General features: G+C 32.6%; 1 protein-coding gene across 4 annotated transcripts in view; it reads right to left on the reverse strand.

The window, feature by feature from the left end:
* Positions 1-1,138: 1,138 nt before the first annotated feature.
* Positions 1,139-26,931, reverse strand: part of LOC139513840 (calpain-2 catalytic subunit-like) — a 35,072-nt gene continuing 9,279 nt past the window's right edge. The window contains exons 1-17 of one of the 4 annotated variants that reach the window (XM_071302686.1): positions 17,150-17,592; positions 14,144-14,781; positions 11,995-12,285; positions 10,742-10,873; positions 10,048-10,250; positions 9,478-9,658; positions 9,048-9,113; positions 8,698-8,771; positions 8,213-8,373; positions 7,261-7,362; positions 5,799-5,899; positions 4,552-4,766; positions 4,004-4,080; positions 3,365-3,478; positions 2,595-2,668; positions 1,588-1,814; positions 1,139-1,278 (exon numbers count right to left, since the gene is read on the reverse strand). In XM_071302686.1, coding sequence (XP_071158787.1) covers positions 1,263-1,278; positions 1,588-1,814; positions 2,595-2,668; positions 3,365-3,478; positions 4,004-4,080; positions 4,552-4,766; positions 5,799-5,899; positions 7,261-7,362; positions 8,213-8,373; positions 8,698-8,771; positions 9,048-9,113; positions 9,478-9,658; positions 10,048-10,250; positions 10,742-10,873; positions 11,995-12,285; positions 14,144-14,767 — 2,658 coding nt within the window. In that variant the 5' untranslated portion in view covers positions 14,768-14,781; positions 17,150-17,592 and the 3' untranslated portion in view covers positions 1,139-1,262. Of the gene's footprint in view, positions 1,279-1,587; positions 1,815-2,594; positions 2,669-3,364; positions 3,479-4,003; positions 4,081-4,551; positions 4,767-5,798; positions 5,900-7,260; positions 7,363-8,212; positions 8,374-8,697; positions 8,772-9,047; positions 9,114-9,477; positions 9,659-10,047; positions 10,251-10,741; positions 10,874-11,994; positions 12,286-14,143; positions 14,782-17,149; positions 17,593-26,931 lie in introns of those variants that run through there. The other 3 variants (XM_071302689.1, XM_071302690.1, XM_071302688.1) reach the window with 3 other exon arrangements.

The raw sequence follows: 26,931 nt of genomic DNA on the forward strand, positions 1-26,931 counted from the left end.
GTAGCTGTTCTCGCATGCAACTTCTTCAAGTTTTTAATTGAATCGTGTCAAGATGTATAATTGCTTCTGATTATATGTGTTTGTGGGTTAATTTGTATTGTGCAATCCAGTACTCAAGGACTATAGAGTTCTCCGTGTGTATATATGGAGTTTATTCTCCCGTATGTCTGCTCTTATTAGACAGAGATGTGTAATATTTATAGAGTTGTTATCTTAAGTCCATCTGTAAATATTGTTTTGTATTTTATTTAGGATGACTGCCTCAGTCTTTGTAGAATTCATAGTTACTCTAGACTGTTTGACATGAAGATTGGTTACTTGGAGCATGGGATATAGTAGTGGTAGATAAATGAAAGGTTTTAATAAGGATTTTCATATCCCAGGCATATATTACTTTAGCCGTATTTTGCACATCGTTTTGGAATTTTGGGTCATCAATGCTCTTCAATTTTGTTTATGTTTGGCTTTATAACTATTTTGATCTGAGCGTCGCTGGTGAGTCTTATGTAGACGAAACGCGCGTCTGACGTATCAAATTATTAGCCTGGTACCTTTGATAACTATTATTATACGTGCTAAATTGTAAAAGTTTGTGATAAAAGATTTGAAATAATCCACATCTGATTGACACCACTGGTTTAAAATTCCCCATCGCAGGCCATCTTCTACTGTGCAACAAATGGTGGTAAGAACCTTCGAACGATGTTTATTCGAACATATGGTCCACTATATATAATGTTCTTTATAAGGATTGTTGTAAAAACTAAGGTATTTAGTATACAGATAGGAAAATCTCAGGGTTTGTTTTTTGTAAATACCTAAAAGAAATAGGGTGGATTTTTGATTTTCTAAATCGTCTCTTTCGTGAATTTTGTGGCAGTATATGTAGGATTCCAAATTTTGCTGTGAATTCCAATTTCTTCAGTTAAGACTGAAGAATCAAACTAATGATGAATCAGATAATCCGATGTAATATACAGCAAAAGCTGTTTCCAAATATGAAATCTTTTTTCTTCTGTCAGGAGACGGGAACAGTTTGGTTGTTTATTATCGTCTGCTTCGGGTTTGTTTTATTTATGATTTAAATGTTTTAAGACTTTTAATTATAACTGAATTCAAAATGCATAACAAATTCGACTAACAAGAAATAAATATTTTAGTAATACTGATAACAAGAGTGTATACAAAATAAGGTATGAAATCAACAAAAATAATTGTCTCTGAAAATGAATATCACAGTTTGTCTCGTAGCTTTGTTGTGGTTATAAATTACTGGATCTGTAACAGAGAAAAAAAGAAAGGTTTAATAAATGTATAAAAAGAGCAGTTGTGTTATAAATATGGTTATAATAACTCTAAGTGAAGTCAGGCAGTGTGACACGAATAACAAAACAATATTTAGGAAACAATTAATTTCAGCAATTTTCGAAGAAAACAGCGATTATAAATCGTCGCAAAAAATGTCAAACTTAGAACTCCTGTTATATTAATTGATAACCAAAGTTTATGAAAAATTATGATTTTGCAAAGTAAGCTAGAATATGTTAAACCATAAAATGTTGGTTTACAAAATTTCGTAATACTTACTCTATTTCAACCGGTCTTTCTGAATATATTGCAACTGCAAAATCATTTTGATCTTCCGGCCCATTAGCATGTATAAGCAGTACGTATGTTCCAGGTTGTAACTTATATCCACAATCCACACTGCTTCCGTATGAGAATGGTCCATCATTTCCACTCATATCACGTACTGCATTGTTGTAATTCTGAGCAAACCAGTTATAATCTGACTGAAAACTACTTCTGTCAGTCTGAAATACGATATATATGTGTATAAAACTAGATATCATAAAATAAACAATCTGAAAGGGTGCAGCGCGGCAATGAAAATAATAACCTATGTAATATAGCTTATTATTAAATACAAAAAAAGATTCCAAACAAGAGTATAATTAAGACCATAGTTTGTTTAATGCTGATACTTATTCTCCAGTTTTATCCAGTAAACTTACAGCCTGGTGTTTACTTCCATGAGCAACATGATGAGTGTCACAGGACAGGATATACTTACCTTTCCGGAGCACTTGAGATTACCCCTAAGTTTTTATGTAGGGTTCGCACTGCGCAGTCTTAAGGTTTCTATGCTGAGTTTTGTATACTGGTGTTTGTCTTTTGGTCTTTTTTTGTTTTTTTCCCATGGCGCTGTCAGTTTATTTTCGACTTTGACCTTGAATTACCCTTTGATATTTGTTGCCTCTCCTATATCGTATCATGTCCGTATTATTGATCATTTTTTAAACGGACAACATTCTTTAAAAATTTTTTTATAAAACACTGGATACATTTCTATATGACTGATTACGTTTCTCTCGATTTTGGTTTGTAAACCGGATTTGTTTTCTCTCAATCGTTTTTTTGACTTTTGAACACGGGTATGCTCTGCTGCCTTTATTTGTTTTCTCTTAATCGATTAAAGACTTTATATCACTTTTTGCTACTGCTGTCTTTATTTGTTTTCTCTCAATCGATTGGTGACTTTTGAACACTGTTTGCTACTGCTGCCTTTATTTAGCTGGTATAAACGTTCTTACCTCAAACAGTTTTATTCCAATAGGGAAACCATTCTTCTGATCTGGCTGCATAACTTCCACTTTTACACTTTGTGCTGAAATAACATTGTATCATTTAAATTCAAGAAGACGGTAATCACATGGTTACTTGTATAGGAAAACTTATATTTCAAATGCTATTCTACGGCCTCCGATGGTGAACAAGAGCTCACGTGTTTATCGTAGACAAAGTAACGACATTCATGTCATCACTCAAACATATCCGACAATACACAGTAAATGGTTAACCAATCTAATCAACTCAATAACATGGAGAGGTATACGGAAGATATATGGAGAGAGAGAGAGTCAACAGTAGTTATCAAAGGTACCAGGATTATAATTTAGTACGCCAGACGCGCGTTTCGTCTACATAAGACTCATCAGTGACGTTCATATCAAAATATTTATAAAGCCAAAACAAGTATAAAATTGAAGAGCATTGAGGATCCAAAATTCCAAAACGTTGTGCCAAATACGGCTAAGGTAATCTATGCCTGGGATAAGAAAATCCTTAGTTTTTCGAAAAATTCAAACTTAGGTAAACAGGAAATTTAAGTAATTATGGTACAGTCAATTTGTTATTATTCATGATAATATGCGATGAATTTAGCCACAAGAATGTAAGAAGAATTTGAATTTATGAATATTATACATACGCTCATTAATTGTAATAAAGATTAAACATACGCTCATTAATTGTAATAAATATTAAACATACGCTCATTAATTGTAATAAATATTAAACATACGCTCATTAATTGTAATAAAGAACTGTGGATTTGTTGCAAAAGTATCACGGCATGAAATCTGTCCTCCAGCATTGCGTCCGCTCACAAACTTTCCAGTAATACATTGTGAACAACCTGAAAGTAAAAACGGTCATCTAACTAATGTTTCAAATCTTATATTAATTAGGACAATGTATACCATTCGAGATAAACATTTAAAGGTATAAAATGATTATGTATTTTGCCACTTTCTCAGTGAGTAGTAATAATGTGAATATCAAAAGCAAATTATACAGTCCTACTCACAGCCCTCAAATTGATATTTTTTTTACATAACTACTGCTTTAGATAAAAACAACATAAAACATAAGTAACTGTCAACACTCATTAAATGAAATTTGTCAAATTTGTACTTTTATCAGTAAAATTCACATAACACAGGTTGGGTCGGTTCAAATATCTTGCTAGATTCAGGGATAATTTTTGCATCCTTTGTTATAAAACGGGTGTACACATAAATAGCAATATAAATAAATAAATTGTTTTTGTGCAGAATATCAAATATATTATCAGGTGCATATATAATTAAGGTAATATATACAGCAATGTTGATTCAAGTATGCAAGCCCTGAAAATGTAATAAAACATTCTTTATCTCACCTAACTGTAAGACACTTCCATCAACCTCCAAGTCGGGTCCCTTTCCTGTCATTACTGTAGTACTGTCTTGTATTTCACTGAAATATGTCTTGGTATTATTCACATTGTATTAAATCAAGCATGTTAATTAAACATGTTAGCTCTCACAACTCGCTCCGAATCAGACAGTTTGAGCTGAACATTGAAATATATTTCCCCTTTCTATATGACAAATTATTCTAGCGATCTTATTCAAAACAATATTGACTTACGTCAGTTGATCAAGTTTGGTGAAATGTTTGGTTTATATCCCCGATGTCATGTTATAACTCAGTGTGCTCGAACTTAACGCAGCTAGATAGAAACTCACGAAACTACGATGTCATATACTACAGAGTTTTCCATCATCATCTTGGTGATACAATTCCTTTTCTCAATTGACTTTCTTTCTCAATTTTTTAAATAGTATTATATAACATAACTTAAATGCATGTGAACATTAAATTTGACGCCGACATTTGAAGTCTTGTAAAACTGAATGTGAATGAATTAAGCACATAAACACTTACAAAGGATTCGTCAATGGTCCAGCCGTGAAAAATCGAATCAAAAACTCTTTCAGTACTCTTGGATCTTTGTCACAACTATCCATAGTAGAAGGTACCGCCACGTATTTACCAGGTTTCACATTAAATCTGTAGCACGAACTAAAGTCTATCAAATACATATTGTTTTTGTCTCCTAACTCGTCAAGAACAAGTATATCTGAGTCTTCATGTAGAACCTAAAATTATATAAAGTTAAAGAACAGTTCGATTGAAATGTAAAATAAATACTCTTAAAATTCGTACTATATTTTACCTTATAACTTTTTTATTCGAATGTCCCTGATTTAGGTCTTTTATAGACAAAACGAGTCTTTGACATATTTGTTTTATCCTGGTATCTATGTCAAATACCCAAACGTCTGGAGTATATCTGTTGCAAAGAATATTTAGCTTGAATTTTGAACAGCGGTATACTACTATTGCCTTTATTTGTAATTTTGAATCCAGCACAGAGAAGGAAGATCCAGTTCTTCATCTTTATTAGAATTTTCCAACTGAACATAGAACAGACCTTTTATTGTTTAAGATTTCCTTTGATGTAAGTGACGTAGTGATATTTATTGAATTTCTAAGTGAATTGTCAATACCTTATTCCGTTAACAAGTATTTTACGTAATGTGATCGACACAAAAACCTGTTTTTCTGGTCTTGAAGAACGGGGACAACAACATGTTTGTCATGGAGGTAGTACATGTTTAAGAAAGAAATGGGTCTTTCCATATAGATATATATATAAGAGTTAATAGGCCCATTCAGTTTTTGTATTTCAAATTTGCTTCACCAACCTCACTGCCTTAACCAAATCTGGAAGAGTATCCACGTATTATTTTTCTCTATGAGTGCATCGTGGCATAATACTCGACTGATATCAGTAGTTGAGTTTTTCATTTTATAAATTTAGGGTCAAATATTTTACCCATAAACATATTTTGTAGAAAAGCCTTGTCCAGGTCACCAGAAATAAAAAGGTCAGTCGGCTTTTAAATGAAGGGGGAACTATCACAAAAAAATGGTGCACAATTTATATAAGTTCATCGTAGTGTTTATTTTTAAAATTGTGTGTCCGTTTTCACAAATTAATGTGGTGTTTACTGAATCTCGAGTGAAAATGATACATCCTGTCAAACTGTTTCAAAATTTCATTAACTTAACAAAATGATAGCAAAATCTGGTTCTGGAGAAAAGATATTTTGATTAAAAGAACTTACCTTATAGAAATCCACCCTAATTCCCACTTTATCATCCTGTCTGTCTGATGTTTTCTGTACTATCTGTACCACAACAGGAACATTACCATCCCTATCTGCCTCTAAGTAAATAGAAATCATTGTACTGTTTATACGAATATTACATTATAAATACTGTCAGTCTGTAACAGGAAAATTGCCATCCCTATCAGCCTCTAAGTAAATACAAAATCATTGAACTGAGTATACGAATCTTATCTTATTAATACTGGGTCTTCAGTCTGCATACTTCCGTATATTAATTACTAAGGACAGGGCACTTGTTTGCTTCATTAATTACTGTGGACAATGCTGGTTATTTTTCTTTCCACATGCTTTGCTTTAACGATTACTGTGAGCTAAGGTTTTGGTTTCAGTCCGCATTTCTTTTTTTGCTATCAAGATTACTACAGGTAGATCAATATATATGTTGCCTAAAATAGTTGATATTTCACTTCTGATAAACATCAATCACAACTAAACGCAAATATAACTTAGGCTTCTAGAGACAGATTTGTAATAAAAACGGCTTTACTTAGATGTTTATTTTTTCCTTTGTGTAAAATTGTTATGCAATGGTTAGTCTGAATGAATGAAAGACATCTACAGAACAATTATTTTACAATTCAAAACGTTTTTGTATTTTGTGTACGACTTATTTTCTACTTAATCACAGTAATTGAAATAGTCTTTCAGCCATATGTAGATTGTAAGGAATGAAATTTAAATGGTAATCAAAACAACTTGTGACGAAGAAATTGTCTGTTTACATTACGAATATCCTGTTCTAGTATGGATGATAAACAAGATAAATTGAAATAGAATTTATAAAAAAGAAAATCAAATTGGTATTTACTATTTAGGGTAAAAAGATTAGTAAGTTTAATCTTTGTTAACTGACTTTGTTGTATAAAAGACGCGATCAATTGAATATTAGAATTTGAATTTTTAAAAGAAATATTATGCCTACATATAAGCAAATAAAGAAAAGCTCTTTAACATTAAAAATACTTACTTCATTTCTCACTTACTGTTCCTTAAAATTATATGGAATTAAATAATGTTGAACGAACGAGAGGAACGTTTTGATTTTTTACATATCTCAGTAAAAAGCTGTTTTTCTAAGTTTGTGTTAGCAATATATTTTATCAACAGATTAAGAAAACAACATATATTTCCGATGAAACTCCTGTCTAAAATGAATTCAAGGTTTTGTTTAGATATTCCAAGGAAGTTAGTTCAAGCCTTTGAATTGTATTGTATCATAATGTTACTGGCAAATTATCGACAAAGGTACACTGCTGGTCAAAAATAAAATCATTGGTTTGTATTTTCTAAATTTTTTTTACCCAAAAATAGATCTATGCATCCCTTTTAAATACACTGAATAACAATGTCAGAAAGAAATCAACAATGAGATAGATGCTTAAAGAAAGCCACTAACCTTGGTCGCTCACTGTAACACAGAACTGTGGATTTTGTAGTTTGCTTTGGAAGCCTCCAGCTTTCCCTCTTCGCCAATTTCCAAATAAGGATGTCACATAGTCTATTAAGCAATACAATATAATATATATGTCTAAATCAATCCCAACGTTAATAAAATCACAAAAACAAAATAAAAAGTGTCTAATAAGCAATACAAGATAATATATATGTCTAAATCAATCCCAACGTTAATAAAAATTAAAAAAAAACAAAATAGAAAGTTGGAATATTATAATAAAACAGTTTAATTAAATGTTTGACAATACAGTCTTATAACCCGGATTTGTTTTCTCTCAATCGATTTGTGACTTCAGAACACCGGTATACTACTGTTGCCTTTATTTAGTTGACAATAAAGTCATGTAACCCGGATTTGTTTTCTCTAACTCGATTTATGACTTTTGAACACCTGTATACTACTGTTGCCTTTATTCAGTATCCTTGGAAATAACGATTTGACCAGAAACGTTAAGCCTGCTGGTCTTATATGTTGCTGTGTGTCATATCAGAATTGTTTCTTGGTTATCAGAATTTGGTTTAATTCGCAAACATTTGACTGTTTTTGTTAATGTATATACAACATGTATAATACTCTGGATGTTATAGAGCTCAACATATAATGAAGATATCTGTCTATTGATGAAGACTGAATGTTGTCGTCTATATATTTGGTTTGGGTTATTTTATCCTGGCAGGTTTCAGTCTTCACAGAAAACTCCTTGTCCAAATATCGTTGCTTTATATATTTTAATGAAAGAGAGGTGGAAGATATGAAAGGAATGTACAATATCTAAAACAAACAACAGTCTACAAAACACAAAGGACTGAGCAGCACAACGCCCACCAACAAACAGGAAATGATCGCAGGGGCTTTTGAAGGGTATGCAGTAGGGTATGCAGTAATGACTTACTTAGCGTATCAGCCGTTCCATCTCTGTCAACGTCTGGTGTTAGATTGCAAATGGTGCACTGTTCAAAATACTTGAGGAAATGGTTTACATCCATATAGAATTCCCCGTCATCTTTATTTGGATGCGGAATAGAACCTCCATACTGACTCATCTCGTTACTCCTACAGATAATTACAACATATATTTAGACACTATAAAGAAAGGGTATACGTATGATTGGCAGAAACCAAGATAATATTAAAAAAAAATTGGGGCCATTTGGATTTTGTTAAAAGGGTACAAGTATTTGCCAAAAGTTGAAGACTTGTTCATCTAATTTCAACTGTTTTCTAGAGAATTAATATTACACCTTTGAGAATGATCGCGTTATCTTATTTCCCTATAATTTATACGTTTGTCTACATCTAATAGACGAGTATATTTTATATAATAAATCATTGTCTTATTTATAAATGGAACACGATAAACTTTATAAAAGAACTAACCCGTCACTCCATGGTCCGTTCCATTCCTGTCTTCCCCATGGGTTACGTATACGAACCAACATATTATCTCCTACCTACAAACAATTTGTGTGAAGAGATATAACATTTATTTATCATATTCTCAAATGAGCAGAAATATGTTCTATAACATTATACAGAATTGTATAATCCTTTCAGAATTTTAACAAGTATTGTTCGGCATTTAATGTGGTGGCTGTCTAAACTAACATACTTTTTACAGTTTAAAGTATATATCAGAAGTGGGTGGAAAGTCTTCTTGTCGTTGATATTTCAAAATTCTAAAGTGAATCTATAATGCAACAAAAATAGATATAAACTGATTATCTAACCTGGTATGTTCCATTCATTGAGTATGCATGACCTCCAACTAAACCATGCTGGCCATCACTTTTTTGCTGAAACAAAGTATTTTCAAATTATTCTTATTATAAAACACAATACATCGGTATGGTGTTACGTTCCACTGATATATTCCTCAATTCAATTAAAACTTTTCAAAATGTATAAATAGAAACATATGTTGGAGGGGTGAACAAATATACAAAAATAACCACTTATTTCATACAATTCTAAAATACAGACTTTGATATACGGCTCAACATTGGGTAAAGAAATATTGAAATTGAAACACTAACATAATTTATCCTTCAATTACATACAAGAATGTATTTATAAACCCCTGTATGAAAGTCATCAATACAATATGCTAACCGGACAAACACAGCCAACCATTGTAGTCGGTGACTGGAATGTACTTACCGGACAAACACAGCCAACCATTGTAGTCGGTGACTGGAATGCATTTTTAAGTCTCCGAAACAATTGTTGAGATGACATTTTCATTGTTTCAAACTTAATAGCTTCTCCGACACCGGCAGTAAGGTTCATAAAGGCATCGGCTGTTCTTCCACCTGATACCTCATCGTAACTGCCATACATTCTACAAATATTAGTTCAAGATATTATAGTTACTTGAAACAAAAGAAATCATTTATCCTACACTACATAAAGTTAACCTTAGAACTTACATCAATTATAGTTCTGGTCAGGCCTTTTAATTTTGAATGCCCATGAATGTTTTCTGTATTCTAGCTTTCCAATTTGGACCTATATCGTTCTTGAAGAGGTAATTCGGGTAACTCATGTTGCGTATTTATTGTGAATGCGATGATCACATCGCTTATAATTATGAAAGTATAAAAGCATTTTTTTTTAATAAGTTTACTGTAACTCCCATTTCATATTCGAACGAAATTAATTTGCAAACACTTTCTTTTTGGTGTAAATATAGTTAACGATTAGTCATAATCAACTATCTACAAAACTTACCGTGCGAACGCCTTCTCGAGAAGAGCCACCCACATTTCGTTAGGATCGGTATTAGAGTGAGCTCCATAAAGTCCCCCCCGACCGGATGTAGGTAGTTTGTCATCTATATATATTTCGCTCCAGTGTCCAAATCTCCAAAAGCGGCAATGAAAGACACCGTCATAGTCATTAGTACCGATCTTATAATCTCTAGCTGGAACCACCTGTCAATATGTGAAAGTAGCAGTCATAATGTCATGTATCTAGAACACTTTTTTTATTGGCAACATTTCCTGTAGATTCCTTGCAAATACAACAGATATTCATTTCAAGGTCCTCGATATTCTTTGATATTCTTTGACTATGAAAATGTTCAAGATAGTTATAATATAAAGGTTCAACCTACGAAAGAGTCGAAACCAATATAAAGTTTACTGGCAACATGTTTTATTTTGATCTTATTGTAAAGTACGAACGTTTTCCCAATTTTGCAAGCAGATTCAATTTATTTTAAAATACTTTAGAGAGCAATACTCATTAATTCATTATTTTTCTATTAGATCGACTCTCAAGTTTTTTCAAGAATAATAAATTGTTTATAAAAGAATAATGTAAATGCAGTATTTTATTTTGGAGAATATAACATGTGCTTACTCGTGCTATCGGTTTTGTGTAAATACAGTGTTCTATTTTGGAGAGTATAAAATATGCTTACTCGTTCTAACAGCCTTGGTTTATCTGCAATATTTGCCACCATAGACAAAAACCAACAGGTACCAACTCTACCTTGTCCAATATCAAATCTTGTGGTACCATCAGTAAACAAAGCTGGATTTTGACAAATTTCCTACAAGATACAATTGTTTAAGAAATACACCAATGAGTCCATGTTTAATAGTAGAGGGTGAAGATAAATCTTAGCAGTTTTTTATTGGGTTTTTTTTATATTTCTATCATAGTATTTCTGCTTTACAAGCAATTATAGTTTCTACTAAATATTCTAAAACGTTATCAATACATGTATGCTAAACCCATCATCTTCCTTTTAATTCATATTCACAACATTGGTATCGTTGAATTATACATATGTTTCAAGTCCATAATTCCTATTCGAGTACGAACATTTTCGGAACTTCTCTTATATATTGTAGAACTCGGTAAATGTTTCCACCAAAAGACATTCTTAATGGATTTTATTGTCTTATGCTACTCACAGGAGATGTGTTTATTGGTAAAATTAAGAATGGGAACGGGGAATGTTTCAAAGAGACAACAACCCGGCGACCAAAGACCAATGAAATATGACTTTTAGATAAATATTCCATAAGTACACATAGCGAAGTTCTCACTCGGATACACACACTATTATATTAAACTATATAAGGACTATTACAGGGAAAAACATATTGGAGTCAGGCTTGTTTACTGCATGTCGTCTTTCGCTATTGTTATGTGACACTGTATGTAATTAGTTGCTATCCATTCTTTCACATAAAAATAATGATGAAACTGTTCAAAAACAGAAATGTTTGAAAATATGTTCAAGACAGGCGAGACAAAAAAGGGTAATCTTAATATCCTTAAATAGTTTTGTTTACAATTTTTTTTTTATCTATGCTGCAAAAAAAGCCTTTAGATTCAGTTTTGAGATCGGCGTTAAATGTAGTAACGTTAAAACGGCTAGACTTTTGACTCAACACTTTTATTCCATGGTATAAATAGTTTATTGGTCTGGAACAGTAGTTTTTCACAGTTAATTATACATAGTACTTCCTAGTGTCAGTAGTGAAATCTGATAGCTTATTTAATTTCAAAGTCACAAAAGTACAAGACACAAGACATAACACACATAGCATGCGTTTCTTATGTACAAGACTCAAAACAGTGCAAAGACATGTTTCAATGTGAAGTCAATAGCATAAAATACCAGACATAAACTGACCCACACAATCTTAATTATATACTCACAGCTGGTCTTTGCCATTGAAGTCCAGATGCACTAGGAACAGCCACATCAACGGTGAATTCAAACTCAGTGTAAAGTCCATTGTCGTTGGGTGAAGGTCTCGATGGGTTTGTGAATTCTCCGCCTTCTGTGCGGAAATCTATGAACCGTTCTTTTGTTCCAACATCTGTTGGTATATATTCTGATCGACCAAAGTCCGGTGGTGCCGGCGTCTCCATATTACCAGTATCGTCGAAGTCGACATTGTCTTTTCCTGGTTTTATCGTTTCCCCTCCATTTCTTGTTTCGTCATTCTGAATTAATTAAAGGGGGATTATTTTGTATGAATATTTACTAGAAAGACACACAATAAAATGTGTCTTATTGATATATGTCCAACGACTTCTTTATATGCCTTGGTAAATTTCTTAGAGCAGTGGCAGTTACTAGTTTAAAGCCAATTATAACATACAAAATAAATAATGATTTCCCGAATACAATATCACATCCAATGGATGTGGTGGAAAGACATATACGTTATGTGGGATAGTAAGTGGTCATACCTTTTAACCAATAAAGTATAGCATGTAGTAATCTTTATTAAAAAACGATTGTTGGATACAGAATGCAGTGTTGTGCTCTTGTCCAAACAGAATGCCAGTCTATTTTATCATTCAAAGTTTTGTTCCATTCAATTTCGGATTTCGAACTAATGCATTTGTTCTTTTTTGCAATGATTTTTTCTGGATGAATTTTCTCTCCTTAGATTGGCATTCTCTTTACATATTTATATTACATATCTTAGTAGCATTGGTGGGAAACTATTTTACACACCATGATGTTTTTCAAATAAGTGTATACATCACGTGGTATACATCCTAATATATATCAATAAGCAAAACATCTAGGTGTTTACACTTTCGTGACATGTCAATATCAATAGGGTTTATATCCTCTCAAGAACACAATTTAATTAACAAAATAATACATAGAATGAAATTCAAAACAGTGTGGCTGTGGCCATTGATTGACACATTAAATTCATCCATTGACTGGGACAATTTAGGTGAACGTTTGTATGTAACGACCACTGCTCACTATGTACTTTTTAAAGACACTTAAACTATGGGGTCACCAAAGGTTCTCAACACCTTAATAAAGTAATTCGAAAAAATTAATCAGAAATAACACGATGTTTTTATTTATATCAATTATATAAATCAAAACATAAAGGTTATTCCTGATTAATTTTTCGAATTATTTTATAATTAAAGGCGTTAAGAAACCTTTGGTGATCCCACAGTTTAAATGTCTATCGTAGGTACGTCGTGAACAGTGGTCGTTACAGACAAACGTTCACGTAAATTGTCCCAGTCAATGGATGAATTTAATGTGTCAATCAATGACCACAGCCACACTGTTTTGAATTTCATTCTATTATGAAACTAAATATTAAACGCTTGGTTAAGATGGTCAAACTAGAAATAAAAGTATCTTTCATTTGTTTTGTTTTTTAATGTAAAAGTATAAATGTACACGGTAATACAAAGCTCAATGTGTTTTTAATATGAATTGGAAATGTTAGCAACATAAAAATCAGATCAAATGATTAGTTCAGCTCAATGAATCAAACCTTATCACTAAACGAATTTTGAAATCTGTTCTTGCATTAAAATATAAAATCTAACGAAGCAATTTCGGACTTTACCGAGATCCAACACTCACATAACACTTTTAAAAGCAGGATTTAATTGTGTCCAGTGTTTTTCATTCTATTAACATATATTTTGATTTTTGTGAATATATAAATATATTATTAGGGGGTGGACAAGATAAAACATAGCATACCGGTAAAATGTAAATAGAAATGGAAGAACAACTTCCACCAAGCACAATACATTACAACCAAAAATAGTGCTACTCAATACTGAAACACAACACATGCGGGCTATAAACATGTTAGTAACACGAATTGTAACACTCAATAAAAATGCCAATGCCTACTCCATATACAAGCGAGTTGTAATACCAATTACCCAGAGAGAAGTTAGATTAATTTAGACATACACATATAAGATTGTATTATTATTTGATTAAAATATATAATGTCTTGTTAGTTAAGTGAGACAGACAGACAAACAGAACACACACACAAAGCAGATGAAATTTTACCATATCTGTTGGTATAGGCATCGGTGGTGCTGATGGCGTTATTTGTTTCTGTTCCTCTTGTGGCGGTGGCGGTGTTATTTGTTTCTCCTCTTCCTGTTGCGGCGTTGGGGGTACCTGTTGTTGGTCCTCGTCAGTTGGGTTTCTCATGTCATTATCATCTTGTGGTGGTGGTGGTGGTTTCGGACTTGGTTGTCGCTCTTGTTCCTGTTCTATAGGAGTAGGCGATGGTACTGGACTTGGTTGTCTTTCCTCTTTTTCTTCAACAGGCGGAGGAGGGAGCACAGGTGGTGCCTCTTCTTTTTCCTTAGGTGTTGGAACAGGATCTGGCGGAGGCGGTGTTATGACTTTTCTTTCCTGTTGCTGTTTCTTGTCATTTTCTGTGAGTTTTACCGGCGGTGGCGGAACAGGATGTACATTATTTGGCTGATTTACTTCTTTGCTTTTTTTACTACCATCTGATGAAGACGATGAAGACGATGATGTAGATGCCTTTCTACTTTTATTTGTATTGCCATATAGTTGGCTATCCGTTGGTGTTTTAGTTTTCCTACTTACATTTGTGTTTCCATGGTGACCAAGCGATGCATATTGTGTGCCGGTATCTGATGATGGTGCACATCCCATGTTGAGTATCTTTTCTGTAATAAACATTCACAATTTGTGTTAGAAAAGATCAAATTTATTTTAAGATATGTAACAACTGTTTATTATTTTGTCATTATTAGTTTATTGCTAAGTGTTGAAGGCCGGATATAGACCTTAAATGTATGACATTTTGGGCTTTTGTGGACATTGTCCTACTGGCAACCATCTACTCATCTTATATGAAACGATTTGATTCGACTCACGTTGAGTCAATGGATCCTTCTACTTCAAATCTATTAAGTGTAATATGAGTGAAATAAAACGTTTGATTAGACTCACGTTGAGCCAATGATAATTTATAATTTTCTTCAAATCTAACATGAGAATTTAAGTGTAATATTAGTGAAATAAAACAAATGATTTGACTCGTGTTGACGGCCAATGATCCATTTCCTTCAAATTTTTCATGAGAATTTAAGTGTAATATAAGTGAAATAAAACAAATGAATAAACTTTGTCGTCCTTAAACACTGTGTGCCTTATCATCATTTCTTTAAAAAAAAAATGATTCATTTACTTCAAATCTATCATGAGACTTGAAGTGTAACGTGTGTGAAATATGATTTAACAAATATGGCTGCTCATTAAATGCCGTGTTTTGGAGCCGAAATTTACCGATTGCCACCATATAGTAAACAATCAACAAAAAGCATGGGTATTGAGCACATGTTTAACATGTACAATCAGATATTTGTTTATTTTAATGACAGATGCATGCGTATTGCGATCACCGGATTTTGAGGAGGGTCACGTTAAGGTCACTATGCATACGGAAAATATGTCGGCGAATTGCTTCCTGGAAGCAAGCAATTACAAATAAGTAAACTTCTTCTAAATGTGGACAAATTAAAAACTTTCCTCAGAAAAAAAGTATATGTACATAGGTTGTATAATGAAAACTATCCATTTAGTTATAAAAAAACATATGCATATTTTTTTTGTAATTTGAGGTTTCATATGACTTTAAAGTGTAATATGAGCAAAATAAAACAATTTGATTCGACTCAGGATGAGTCAATGATACATTAATTTAAATCTATCATGGGGATTGTAGTGTAATATGCGATTCGACTCGCGTTTGAAGAATCAATTTCATCACCATATAGACGTAAGAAATGATTTTCTTTTCATGTCCATGGGGTCTCTTATTTTCATTCATTACCAGCGGGTGTCAAGTCTTTTTTAATGGCAGAGCGTTTTGTTGTTTCTTTGATTCGATTAGTTAGCTGAATGTTAAATATATGCTCTGAAAGTTTAATTCGGTGTTATTTTGATTATAAAAATTTATGTAATCGGACTTATAATATTTAAAAGCAAGTCAGTCCGTTTATATAACTTTTCATAATAAAAAAAAATCGTTTACCTTTTATAAATTAAGATTGTTCATGTAAGCAGGTACAACAATAAAAATGTTTGAGGTGTATGTCTTTGTATTTTACAGTTGTGTTTTTTTTGCTTGTGAAAGAGATGTCTACCGTTAGTTTCTATTATTCAATGTCTTCTTTTTCTTTATATCAATTAACTTGAATTATCTTTTCCCTCTGCTTTTGTTATTAAAAAGAAATTATATATTTTCTGAATTTTGCCTTTGTGTTTGTTGTTTTACAACTTGTTCTTATGTTGTTTGTTAAGGAAAGTTTGAACCCTCAGAAACATGTTTCACCCCGCCACATCCTTTATTTGCTTGTCCCAAGTCAGAAGCCTGTAATTCAGTGGTTGTCGTTGAATCATGTCTGGCATATTTATTTTTCGTTGATCCTTTTGTTAATAAATCATCGGTTTTCTTGTGCCAATTTCAAATTGGTCATATCAGGTACTGGTCTTTTATATCGGACTATACGATATTGATTTTGCTCATTATTGAAAGGCCGTACAATGAACTATAGCTGTATACATCCATGTCACTTGGATTCTAGTGGATCTCGTTGTCAATCTTACCACATCTCATTTGTTAAATATCTATACATACAGGGTAATATGTAAGTAATAGTCGGGGATCCATGAGTTTTACAGATCAATTGAACTTCAGTCGTGTTTTACTATAGAAAGCGATCAAATTTTATAAATCATGTTTTATTTAGGTTCAATGAAATGTTAACGATCTGAAACTGACCAGACCATGTTTACTCGTCTGTGATAGTGAACGTTTTTTGCATATTGTTCAGTGAAGGCCATACGTAGACCTATAATTGTTAACTTCCATTTCATTTTGCTCTCTGATGGAGGGTTGTCTCATTGCCAACTATACCACATCTTCTTATTTTTATATCCCACGAGATGTACGAAACTAAACAGGGAAAATAATCATTAAAGAATGATTATGCCATGGTAGTGAAGCTGAAACAACATCGTTAGACCTACCTTGTTCAAATGAATGTCACAAAAATATAATTTATAAAAGTTATTTACAAATCCATGTTAACTTTCAACTATCTTAATTCACAGATTATTTTTCAATGTATGCACTAGTTAAATTCCGTTATCAAATGAACCGTGGCGATCATCCAGTTTGAATGTCCAAAATGTTTTTTAAAATTCTAAATAGAAAACTATACAATAATTGTAATGTGTTTACAATCGAATCTAAGCAACTACGTAAACTAAAAAGATCGGATCGATTTTCACCTCTGAAATCAAATCGGCTTAGACTTAATTACAAAATATAGGTGAATATATTGGGACGATCATAGACAATTTAATTATGAAAATATTTAATGCATGGGTGACGTATTTGTTTCGCTTGTATTTAAACATAATTCAAAACGTCATAAGACTTGAAAAATACAATAAACTTTCAAATCATAGGTTATTTGTTTTATTAATATGTACCTGAATGATGCATTGCAAATAAATAGCGGTTAGATTAAAACACAATGTGTTTGTCTTTTTACGATAAAGAGAAATATGAATTGGTTAAGGTGGAGACGGGAAGGTAAAAAAAGAGCAAATCACACATAGCTACAACATGTACAATAGATTAAACAATAACTCAGCAAAATAAAACAAATAACATGGTTTATCACAAAGCGAAATCCCTTTTGAGCCTAAATTATATATATAATCAGCTCACTGGCCAAAGGGGGTTAAGTGATATATATCAGGTTTTCATTGGGTGGCTTCCAAAATCCAGCGTTGTAGCCCGACGTTCATCGCCCATAATGGCCATATAGTCGTAGCCCGTCGTTTATCGCACATATATAAAGTCGTAGCCCGTCGTTTATCGCACATGTATAAAGTCGTAGCCCGTCGTTTATCGCATATAAATATAAAGTCGTAGCCCGCGTCGTTCGTAATCCATTATCGTAAGTAAACTTTACAAAAAAAAAATCTCGTCTGAAACTGCTGTTAAACACTTACGTCTTGTCACAATTATTTTTGGGGTATCTTGTTTAAAAATATGTCCAGTGATCCCACCTGCCAACCATCATGACCGACATTGCAAAAATATAGAACAAAGGGGTAGAACGCAAGTTCTGTCTATTATCTTGAAACCCGTTATAAATAGAGAAATCATGTTTCCATGATCCTAGCAAAAAAATATATAATAATAAGTATTGAATCCTTTATTTAGTAATTGTATATGGTTTAATACACTCTAAACAACCATTCAATTCTTAAAATGATGCCGATTTCGGCATATGGTATAATTAAGAGGTGTTTCTCGATTAACATTCACCACTTCCTAAGCATCTTTTACCAATAGTTTAAATAGCAGAAAGTAGACAACTTTACCATGTTTACATCTTCGCTAGCCACGGGTTACGTACGATCCACTCCCGCTCTCTTGAAGATAACGGGAGTGGATCGTAACCCTTGGCTAGCGAAGATGACAACTTTACTGGAATAAGAATAATAAGAATAAGAATTTTATTAGTATAAAATCCAAACAATAGGATTGTTACTAAAATATACAACAAAAACAAACAAACAGACAGTGGCATATTAAATACAAAACGATAGTCATTAAACACTACAAACATGTAGCATTGAAAGAAAAACAAAAACATAGATTATTAGTATTAATTATAATACTATTTTTGACAGCATGCCTCCTCTTTAAAATTATCAACTAAAATATTATGCTTATGTTACAAAAAATATGTTATAATATATACAAGTATGGACACAGACGCAAATTGTCAGTGGGGTTAAAGGTCGTTACAAATGTATTGAAAGCTAGACTGGAAAAGTGTATTAACAAATTGAGTTGATGTGTACATGTCTTCATTCAAATGCATTGACTGATAAAAAAAAAGGGGGGCTTCAACTTCCACCCCTCTCTGTGAATTAGTTGTTTGAGTGTTTGAATATGGAGTTTGTTAATAAATAGCTGCACTGTAAGCGCATGATATGTCTTGATTCCTTTTAAGCTTGCTTAAAGGTTGAACTATTTTGTTTTGTACAATTATTAGTCTATTTGTTTTCTCATTTCAGTTGTTTTATATTTGTCATTTTAAGGTCTTTTATAGCTGACTGTGCTGTATGAGCTTTTGTCATTGTTGAAGGCTATTTGGGGACCTGTAGTTGTTAATCTTGTTTTAAATTTTGGAATGTAGCTGAAGTCAACAGACATAGACAATTCACCCAAGTTTTATAAAATGATGTGGAAGTGTTTATGTGAATAATTGAGATGGGAAATGAGGAAAGTGTCAAAGTGACAACAACCCAACCATAGAGTAGACAACAGCTGAAGGCCTCCAATGGGTTTTCAATGTAGCCAGAAACTCCTGCACTTAAAGGTGTCCAAAAACTATAAAATCCCTTCTTTTTTTTAGCATATATAAAAATTCATAACACAGAAATGTATAATCTGGAATTTATTACAATCAAAAGGGACCTTAGGTCAATGGTGTAAACAATTCACCAAAGTTTAATTAAAGGTGATGGATGCATTTTTGTGTTATTGTTCAAAATTGGAAAATTCTCTCTTTTTTAAGGATAAAATCTCTCTTCATAACATGATAATGAAAATTCTAAAATTTATAAAATCGATGTGGAGCTTATGTCAATAGATATAAACATTTCAACAAATTTTCTTGAAAGTAGGGGGAAGTGTTTTCTAGTTATTGTCTGAAGTGTGGATGATGGACTAATAGACAACAGTATACTATATTATGTTGTGTGTGAGACATTGGTATAATAAAATGGTTTCGAATGAATAATGATTAGAAACTGTTTAATGCAGTTATTGAGGGAACGACAGTGAAGAAATTCCTGAGATCAATGCGTTTGAATCCTAAGAATTCAATTTTTGTTGAAATGAAACAAAGTTCAATTTTTGACCCTTTGGATCTTAATGTAAACCAATTTGAAAAAGGGACAATCCTGTGCAATTGAATATTTCTTGCTATTGTGCAATACTGTGCAATTAAAAATTTCTTGCTATTGCACAATACTGTGCAATTGGAGATTTCTTGCTATTGTGCAATACTGTGCAATTGAAAATTTCTTGGTATTGAACAATACTGTGCAATTGAAGATTTCTTGCTATTGCAGAATACTGCGCAATTGAAAATTTCTTGCTATTGCACAATACTCAGTTAGTATAATAATTTTTGACCCCGATTTGGACCAACATGAAAACTGGGCCCATAATCAAAAATCTAAGTACATGTTAAGACTCACCATATCAAAGAACCCCAAGAATTCAATTTTTATTAAAATCAAGCTTATTTTAATTTTGGACCCTTTGGACTTTAATGTAGACCAATTAGAAAACAGGACCTAAAATTAAGAATTTGGACATGGTTAGATTTGGCATATCAAAGAAGCACAATACCGTATTTCATTTTTTTGATGAAATCAAACAAAGTTTAATTTTGGCCCCTTATTCCTTGGGACCAAAATTAATCCAAACCTACCTTTTGTGGTCATAAACCTTTATAGATTTCAATTAACTTATACTAAAGTTATTGTTCAAAAACCAAGAAAAATGCTTATTTGGGGCCTGTTTTTTGGCCCCTAAATCCTACACTGTTGGAACTAAAATTACCAAAATCTATCCCAACCCTCCTTATGTGGCCATAGACCTTATGTTAAAATATCATAGATTTCTGTTAACCAACTTAAGTTATAGAGCAAAAACCAAGAACAATGCTAATTTGGCCCCTTATTCCTAAACTGTTGAGACCAAAATACCCCAAATCAATCCCACCCTTCCTTTCATGGTCATAAATCTTGTGTCTAAATTTCATATATTTCCATTTTACTTTTACTGAAGTTAGAGTGCGAAAACCGAATGTCTTTGGATGAAGACGATGATGCCAACGTGATACCAATGTACAACCAAAAAGTTTTCAATTTTTGCGGTTGTATAAAATGATGTCAAATCAAATTTTTAATGGAGTTTGCAACAGTAATTATTCAACTACTCATTTTAATACATCATAAAGTATTAAAGTGTAAATGTCATACAGTCATGGTGATGATGCCTCCGCTAGCATATAACGTTATAAAGGTACATAAATCAAGAACTGTAAAAGTGAAGCTGCTAAAAATTGAACTTAAACCAAGTTTAGAGGTACCGGTAATAAGCATTTGTATACACATTTCACTAAATTTAGTTGAGACAAACTTGAGAAATTTTTCCATTTGTGAAAGGGGATAACCCTAGAATGATAATCAAAGTGCTTGTAATCACTGAATGGCTATTAAAGACTGCTTAAATTTATCAGTTGGTAGTAAAGTGAATTTTGCATTGTATATTGTATACATAGCATTATTTTAAGTCGATTCAACTACTTTTCTGGACAGAGACAGATAACTCCAATTTTCAAAGAAGATTTCATAAAGCAATGGTTTTAGGTAATATTAATTCAACAACCATTCTGGACAAAGAAAGATAACTCCAATTTATTGCCTTGAATCTACAAAAATGTTTGTTTTTGGCCCTCAATTCCTCGACTGTTTGCCCCATAACCCACAAAATAGACCCCAAACTTCTACTTATGGTATTAAATATTATGGTACAGTTTCAAAACAATTGAAATACTTATACACAACTTTTTGTACTGACACAAGATTAATGCTTGTTTTGGGCACCTTTGGAACCCTTATTCATAAACCTTAGGGACTATATATATATAACCGCCCCAAAACAATCCCAAGCTTCCTTTTATGATTATAAATATTATGTTATAATTTAATGGCTTCCTTTTTACTTATACTGAAGTTATTATCTGGAAACCATCCGTCTTGGGAAGACGACGACAGGATACCTACATGTATTTCAACTGCAAAAATTTCTGTGGTTGTATAAAAATTTCAAATATGTACAATGAAATATAGTTTCAAAATTGATAAGCCTAGATAGGCCTTATAATTTTTTCCCCACATAGTTGAAGGACCATTTACACTCAGGACTGAGTCATAAGTAGGCAGTAAAGTCTACAGATGTATTAAAACAACCTAGCATCATATTGCTAGTAGTGGGAGTAGCATTCTTGGGTAAATTTGTTCTTTTTTTATATAATATGTTTGGTTCAAATCAAAATAGAATGCTTTTATCTCCCTAATACTTACATTGTAAATAGAGGTGGTACTACTTTGACAAATCCTTGTACATGAGAGTCTTCTGTCAAATCTTTATTTCACAAAGAATGAATTGCATAACAATGAACTGAGCTCAAAGCAAAGTACTTTAATAATACACTTAGACAAAGAGCTAAATCCAGTGATATACTTTGTACTACTGGTCCTTCATTAACATCCATTGACCAAAACCACATCTCAACGACATTCCATACTACATGGTTGGATTCGGAAGTCCTGAAAAAGACATGATTTTTTTTAACATATTTTAAGTATATATATACATGATATACACAGGTTAAAACTTTCTTGTTGTATAATCATTCCGTATCTAGCAACTATCAATTTGCTTAATGCACATATTGATATATGTTGAGTGTACCTCTGTTGGAAATAAGAACACACAAACCTCCACCTAGTTTTAGTCAATGGACAAAACATTCAAAACTATAAAATATTATAGATCTAAGACTTGTCAGTGTCTATTTACCATTGCCACTGAATCAGTGATATATGTATTGTACACATAATTATATACATGCAAGACTAAAATTATAAAGTACATACATGTTTGTATATAAGACTAAAACTGACATTCAGTCTTTACAACATCTTCATTCCCAAAGTCATTTTCAAATCTGACTTCATGGTAAAATAAGATTCCATATCTACAACCAATTAAAAGGAAAAATCCCTCTGATAGACTAGCATTTAAATCCGATTTCTAAAATGGAAGCTAGGTCACCTTGGAACTTAGAACTAAAAAAAATCAAACAATATATCTGATATATTTCAAATGCATGTACATGAAATAATATAAATCTCTAAAATTCACCATATTGTTCCCTTTTTCATCTTCTGTTAGATACTGTATATCCAGTGGCGGATCCAGAAATTTTTTTAAGTGGGGGCCCACTGACTGACCTAAGAGGGGGCTCGCTCAAGTCATGATTCAGTGATTCCCTATATAAGCAACCAAATTTTGTCTCAAAAAGCAGGCCCCCCCCTAAATCTGCCTCTGATATCAACCTCTAGATGTCTTTCAATTACATTCAGTTTAGTGTGGGTTGATCTTTGATTGTTGTACATGTTACAACCAGATTCCCGGCAGGGGGCAACTTTGTAAGACCGCAGAGGTTCAAGCTTAGATTTTGAAATAAGGGGGAAAATGTAACCTTTTCAATTTATAAAACAGGTTCAACATCATTTCTGTACATATATAAACATATTCTAAATTGTGGACACACCTTCATTAAATATTCTACTTCAATTAGTGGAGGAGATCAAATTAAAAAGTTGCAATGGTTAAATACTCCAATCACAGTCTTTCCTGCTAAAATCTCATGTGTAGAATGTGATAAACGGTTTTTGGGTCTATATATTGTCCTTGATATTGAGGTTATCTTGACACAGCAAAATATAAAGAAAATGTAAACTATGATCTGGAAATTGACTTCGTTTTCCCAAAATAAGCCCACTTAAACTGAACTTTAAATGCAAAAGACCTCTAAACAGATATTGCTATATAAAAGAATAGTCCATGATTATACATGTATAATGATATTAAAGAATTCATGAAATTTACACTGATTCTGTCAGTTGAATGGACTAGAATGAGATAAGTTATATACATGATAGACATAAAGGTTTTTTCCAACAGTTGTGGTGTAAATTAATTCAGTTGTATTTTATGGTTGATATATTTATGTATATACATGTATGTAAATCATTGGCTCTTCAACCAATGATATTTTACAATATCAATTATTTGTTTATTTTTCTAAGGCCTTTTTTTTTTAATTAGTTGGTTTACGGATCCGCCGACCCGATTTTGTTTAAAAGTGAAATAAAATTAAAATTTTGATTTCGTGTTGTTTTTTATTCCGCCGACCCGATTTTTCGAGTGCTGTGAATAAAAAAATCCGAGGCGTTCCAAAACGTTTTGTCTGTGTCAATAAAGCGTTTGTAGTGAACGGCGTATTTTGAAAAGCTTCGAAATGACGCAGACGAATTCAAAAACCCAACGAGGGAGGACCATGGAGTCTGACGGCTTCATCTACTTTCAGTTGAATATTAACTTTGATGGTCAACGTACTGAGAGCACTTTTATCAAATGCAAACCTAAGCAAACAATCGGCGATGCCATATTCGACAATATGGCTGATGAAAATGTTGCCATTGTCAAGGTACAAACAGTTTCGCCACCAAACAAAACTAGGGCAGACACCCCTACCAGTACACCCGTAGAAGTGCTTGCGTCCTTTTATTCTCATCCTAATTATGCATCTGATTAGCCACTAGACATTAAACAACAATTGACCATCCATCCATCAAATGCAAAGCATATCAAGATAAGAGCTAAACTATTTCTCCTCCTCAACCCCTGTAATGTCATGAATGAACAGCATTTTTTTTTTTTTTTCCTCCAACTCAAATTTTTCAGAACAGTTATACGTGAACAAAAAAAAAATCTAAGATTGCTATTTTATTTTTATTTTTTTTACCTCCTCCGACCCTAACCTTTGACACTAGTTGTCCGTAAACCAACTAATTAAAAAAAAAAAAGGCCTAATGTTGGTATTTTTCAGCATACTAAAAATGTTTTAGCACAACACGAGCACAAGCTTTATAGGGTGTCCTCACACAGGGTTTCCGCTGGCCGTCGCCATTTTTCCCAATTTGCGAAAAAATAATACTTGTGGCGATGAAAATTCGTCATTTGCTTAAGAATTTGGCGAAAGAAATATATAGAAAGATTTATTTTCCTCCTTCTTATTTATTTACTTTTTTCGAGTTTCTCAGACTTTAACTTATCAGACAATACTCGGAATTCACCTTGACCTCATTAAGATTTTGACAGAAAATCAATTATCAGCTGATTGCAATTTACAGCTATCGACAACAAAGGACTAATTAATAAAGGTGTTGATTGAATTGTTTGTCAAAATGATATGGTTGAATGACTTCCACTAAATGTCACATACAGGAGTTATTTACCACTTTTCGACTCATGTGTTTGAAGAACTCTTTTGACGTCTCCTCTCCATGTAAAGATAGTTTAGAAAAGAAAGTTGTTGTTGTGACAATAAATGTTAAAGGGCAAGAAAAATCTCCGATTTAAAACTTGAATTATCCTTCGACTTTGATGTAAGTAATTGATCAGGGAGACTACTTTAAAGTCGTTTGAGTGACACACGTGTTTCAAGCATAGTTTACCGTCTAAACTATTTCATTTAAGATGGTCAAGAAAAGATGGTCAAGATGGTGGTTATGAAGAAGGGGGGGGGGAATGCATTCTGGCATCACAATTTCAAATGACAGAGGATAACATATGATCTGTCCATATACATGTATGGGGGTATCTTATTGAAGTATTCTTGCCAAATGAAGATTAAACAGTAATTCTTAGACATGACAATAAAAGAGGGGGGATAGGACCTTTATCAGGACTCCGGGATCGGGTGTTTTTAAGCTCGGGATTATCCCCCCTCATAAAATGTACACTTTTTTCAAGACGATTAAAAAATCAGCTGAATTTGACAAATCACACTATTTGTTTTCCAAAAATAACTGTAATTGGATGGGGGTTCTGTGTACAAATGGTGTATTCACATTATTTTAACAACTCTCCTTGGGCCGAGAAAAAAAAATCTGTGTTTCAGGTAACCTGACCGACCCTGTTTTTTAGCCCCGACCCTAACTTTTTTATTGGATCTTTCAAAAAAAAAAAAACAATAATAATTATCACACGACCCTGTTTTTGACACAGGCTTCTGATAAATGACATAATATTTTTTCTCTCTTGCTTCCTCTTGCATAGAAAGCCAGTAAAACATTTTATTAATGTCAAAAGGTATTCCAAATAGATTAAAATCCAAGAAATTTGCACAGCAGGTGCTTCAAAAACATTGCAAATGGCCCAAGACCACAATTAATGACCCCGCTTTTCGTTGTTCACGAATGTAGTTCCTTTTAATTAGAGTGTATTTTTCCTTAATTTTTTTTCTTTCCCTTCCCCACTCATTTCTTAGATTTTATTGGGTGGAAATGAAAGATGAGAGGTAAAATAATTTTTTGGATGTTGTATTTTAACTCATTTTGATATGGAATGAGTGATTAGGCCAAGTGCAAAAAGGTCATATTTACAGTTTTCGGAACATCTCTTGACTTGTCCATAGGGGTATGGATGTATATTGGCTAAATTTGTAAAAGTGATTGCTTCAATCTTTCTGAATTTTGGATATATTTTTGGACTAGTGCTATACATAAGACACACAAAAAATTTGACAAAAGTGCATGGTGCAATTTTTTTAATGATACAAAATGTTCTAAAGAAATGATAGAGAAATTAATTGTGGTCTGTGGCCAAATGGCACACTTCCGGTTTTTGAAACTAATTATGGATCCGGACTTGGAAAAAACATGATAAATACTTAATAACTCAAATATGAAATTTTGAATCATCACCAAAAAGTATACAGATATTTAGATTAATGTAACTAAGAAGTGTTTAAAGTTTTAAGCCATAATCAAGAATTGTTTTTGAGATACGGTGTGACATGTGAAAAAAACACCCCCCTGTTTAAGTTACAATGTGCCGTAACTCAAAAAGT

This window comes from Mytilus edulis, chromosome 2 (assembly GCF_963676685.1).
Source record: "Mytilus edulis chromosome 2, xbMytEdul2.2, whole genome shotgun sequence".
Classification (NCBI taxonomy): Eukaryota; Metazoa; Mollusca; class Bivalvia; order Mytilida; family Mytilidae; genus Mytilus; species Mytilus edulis.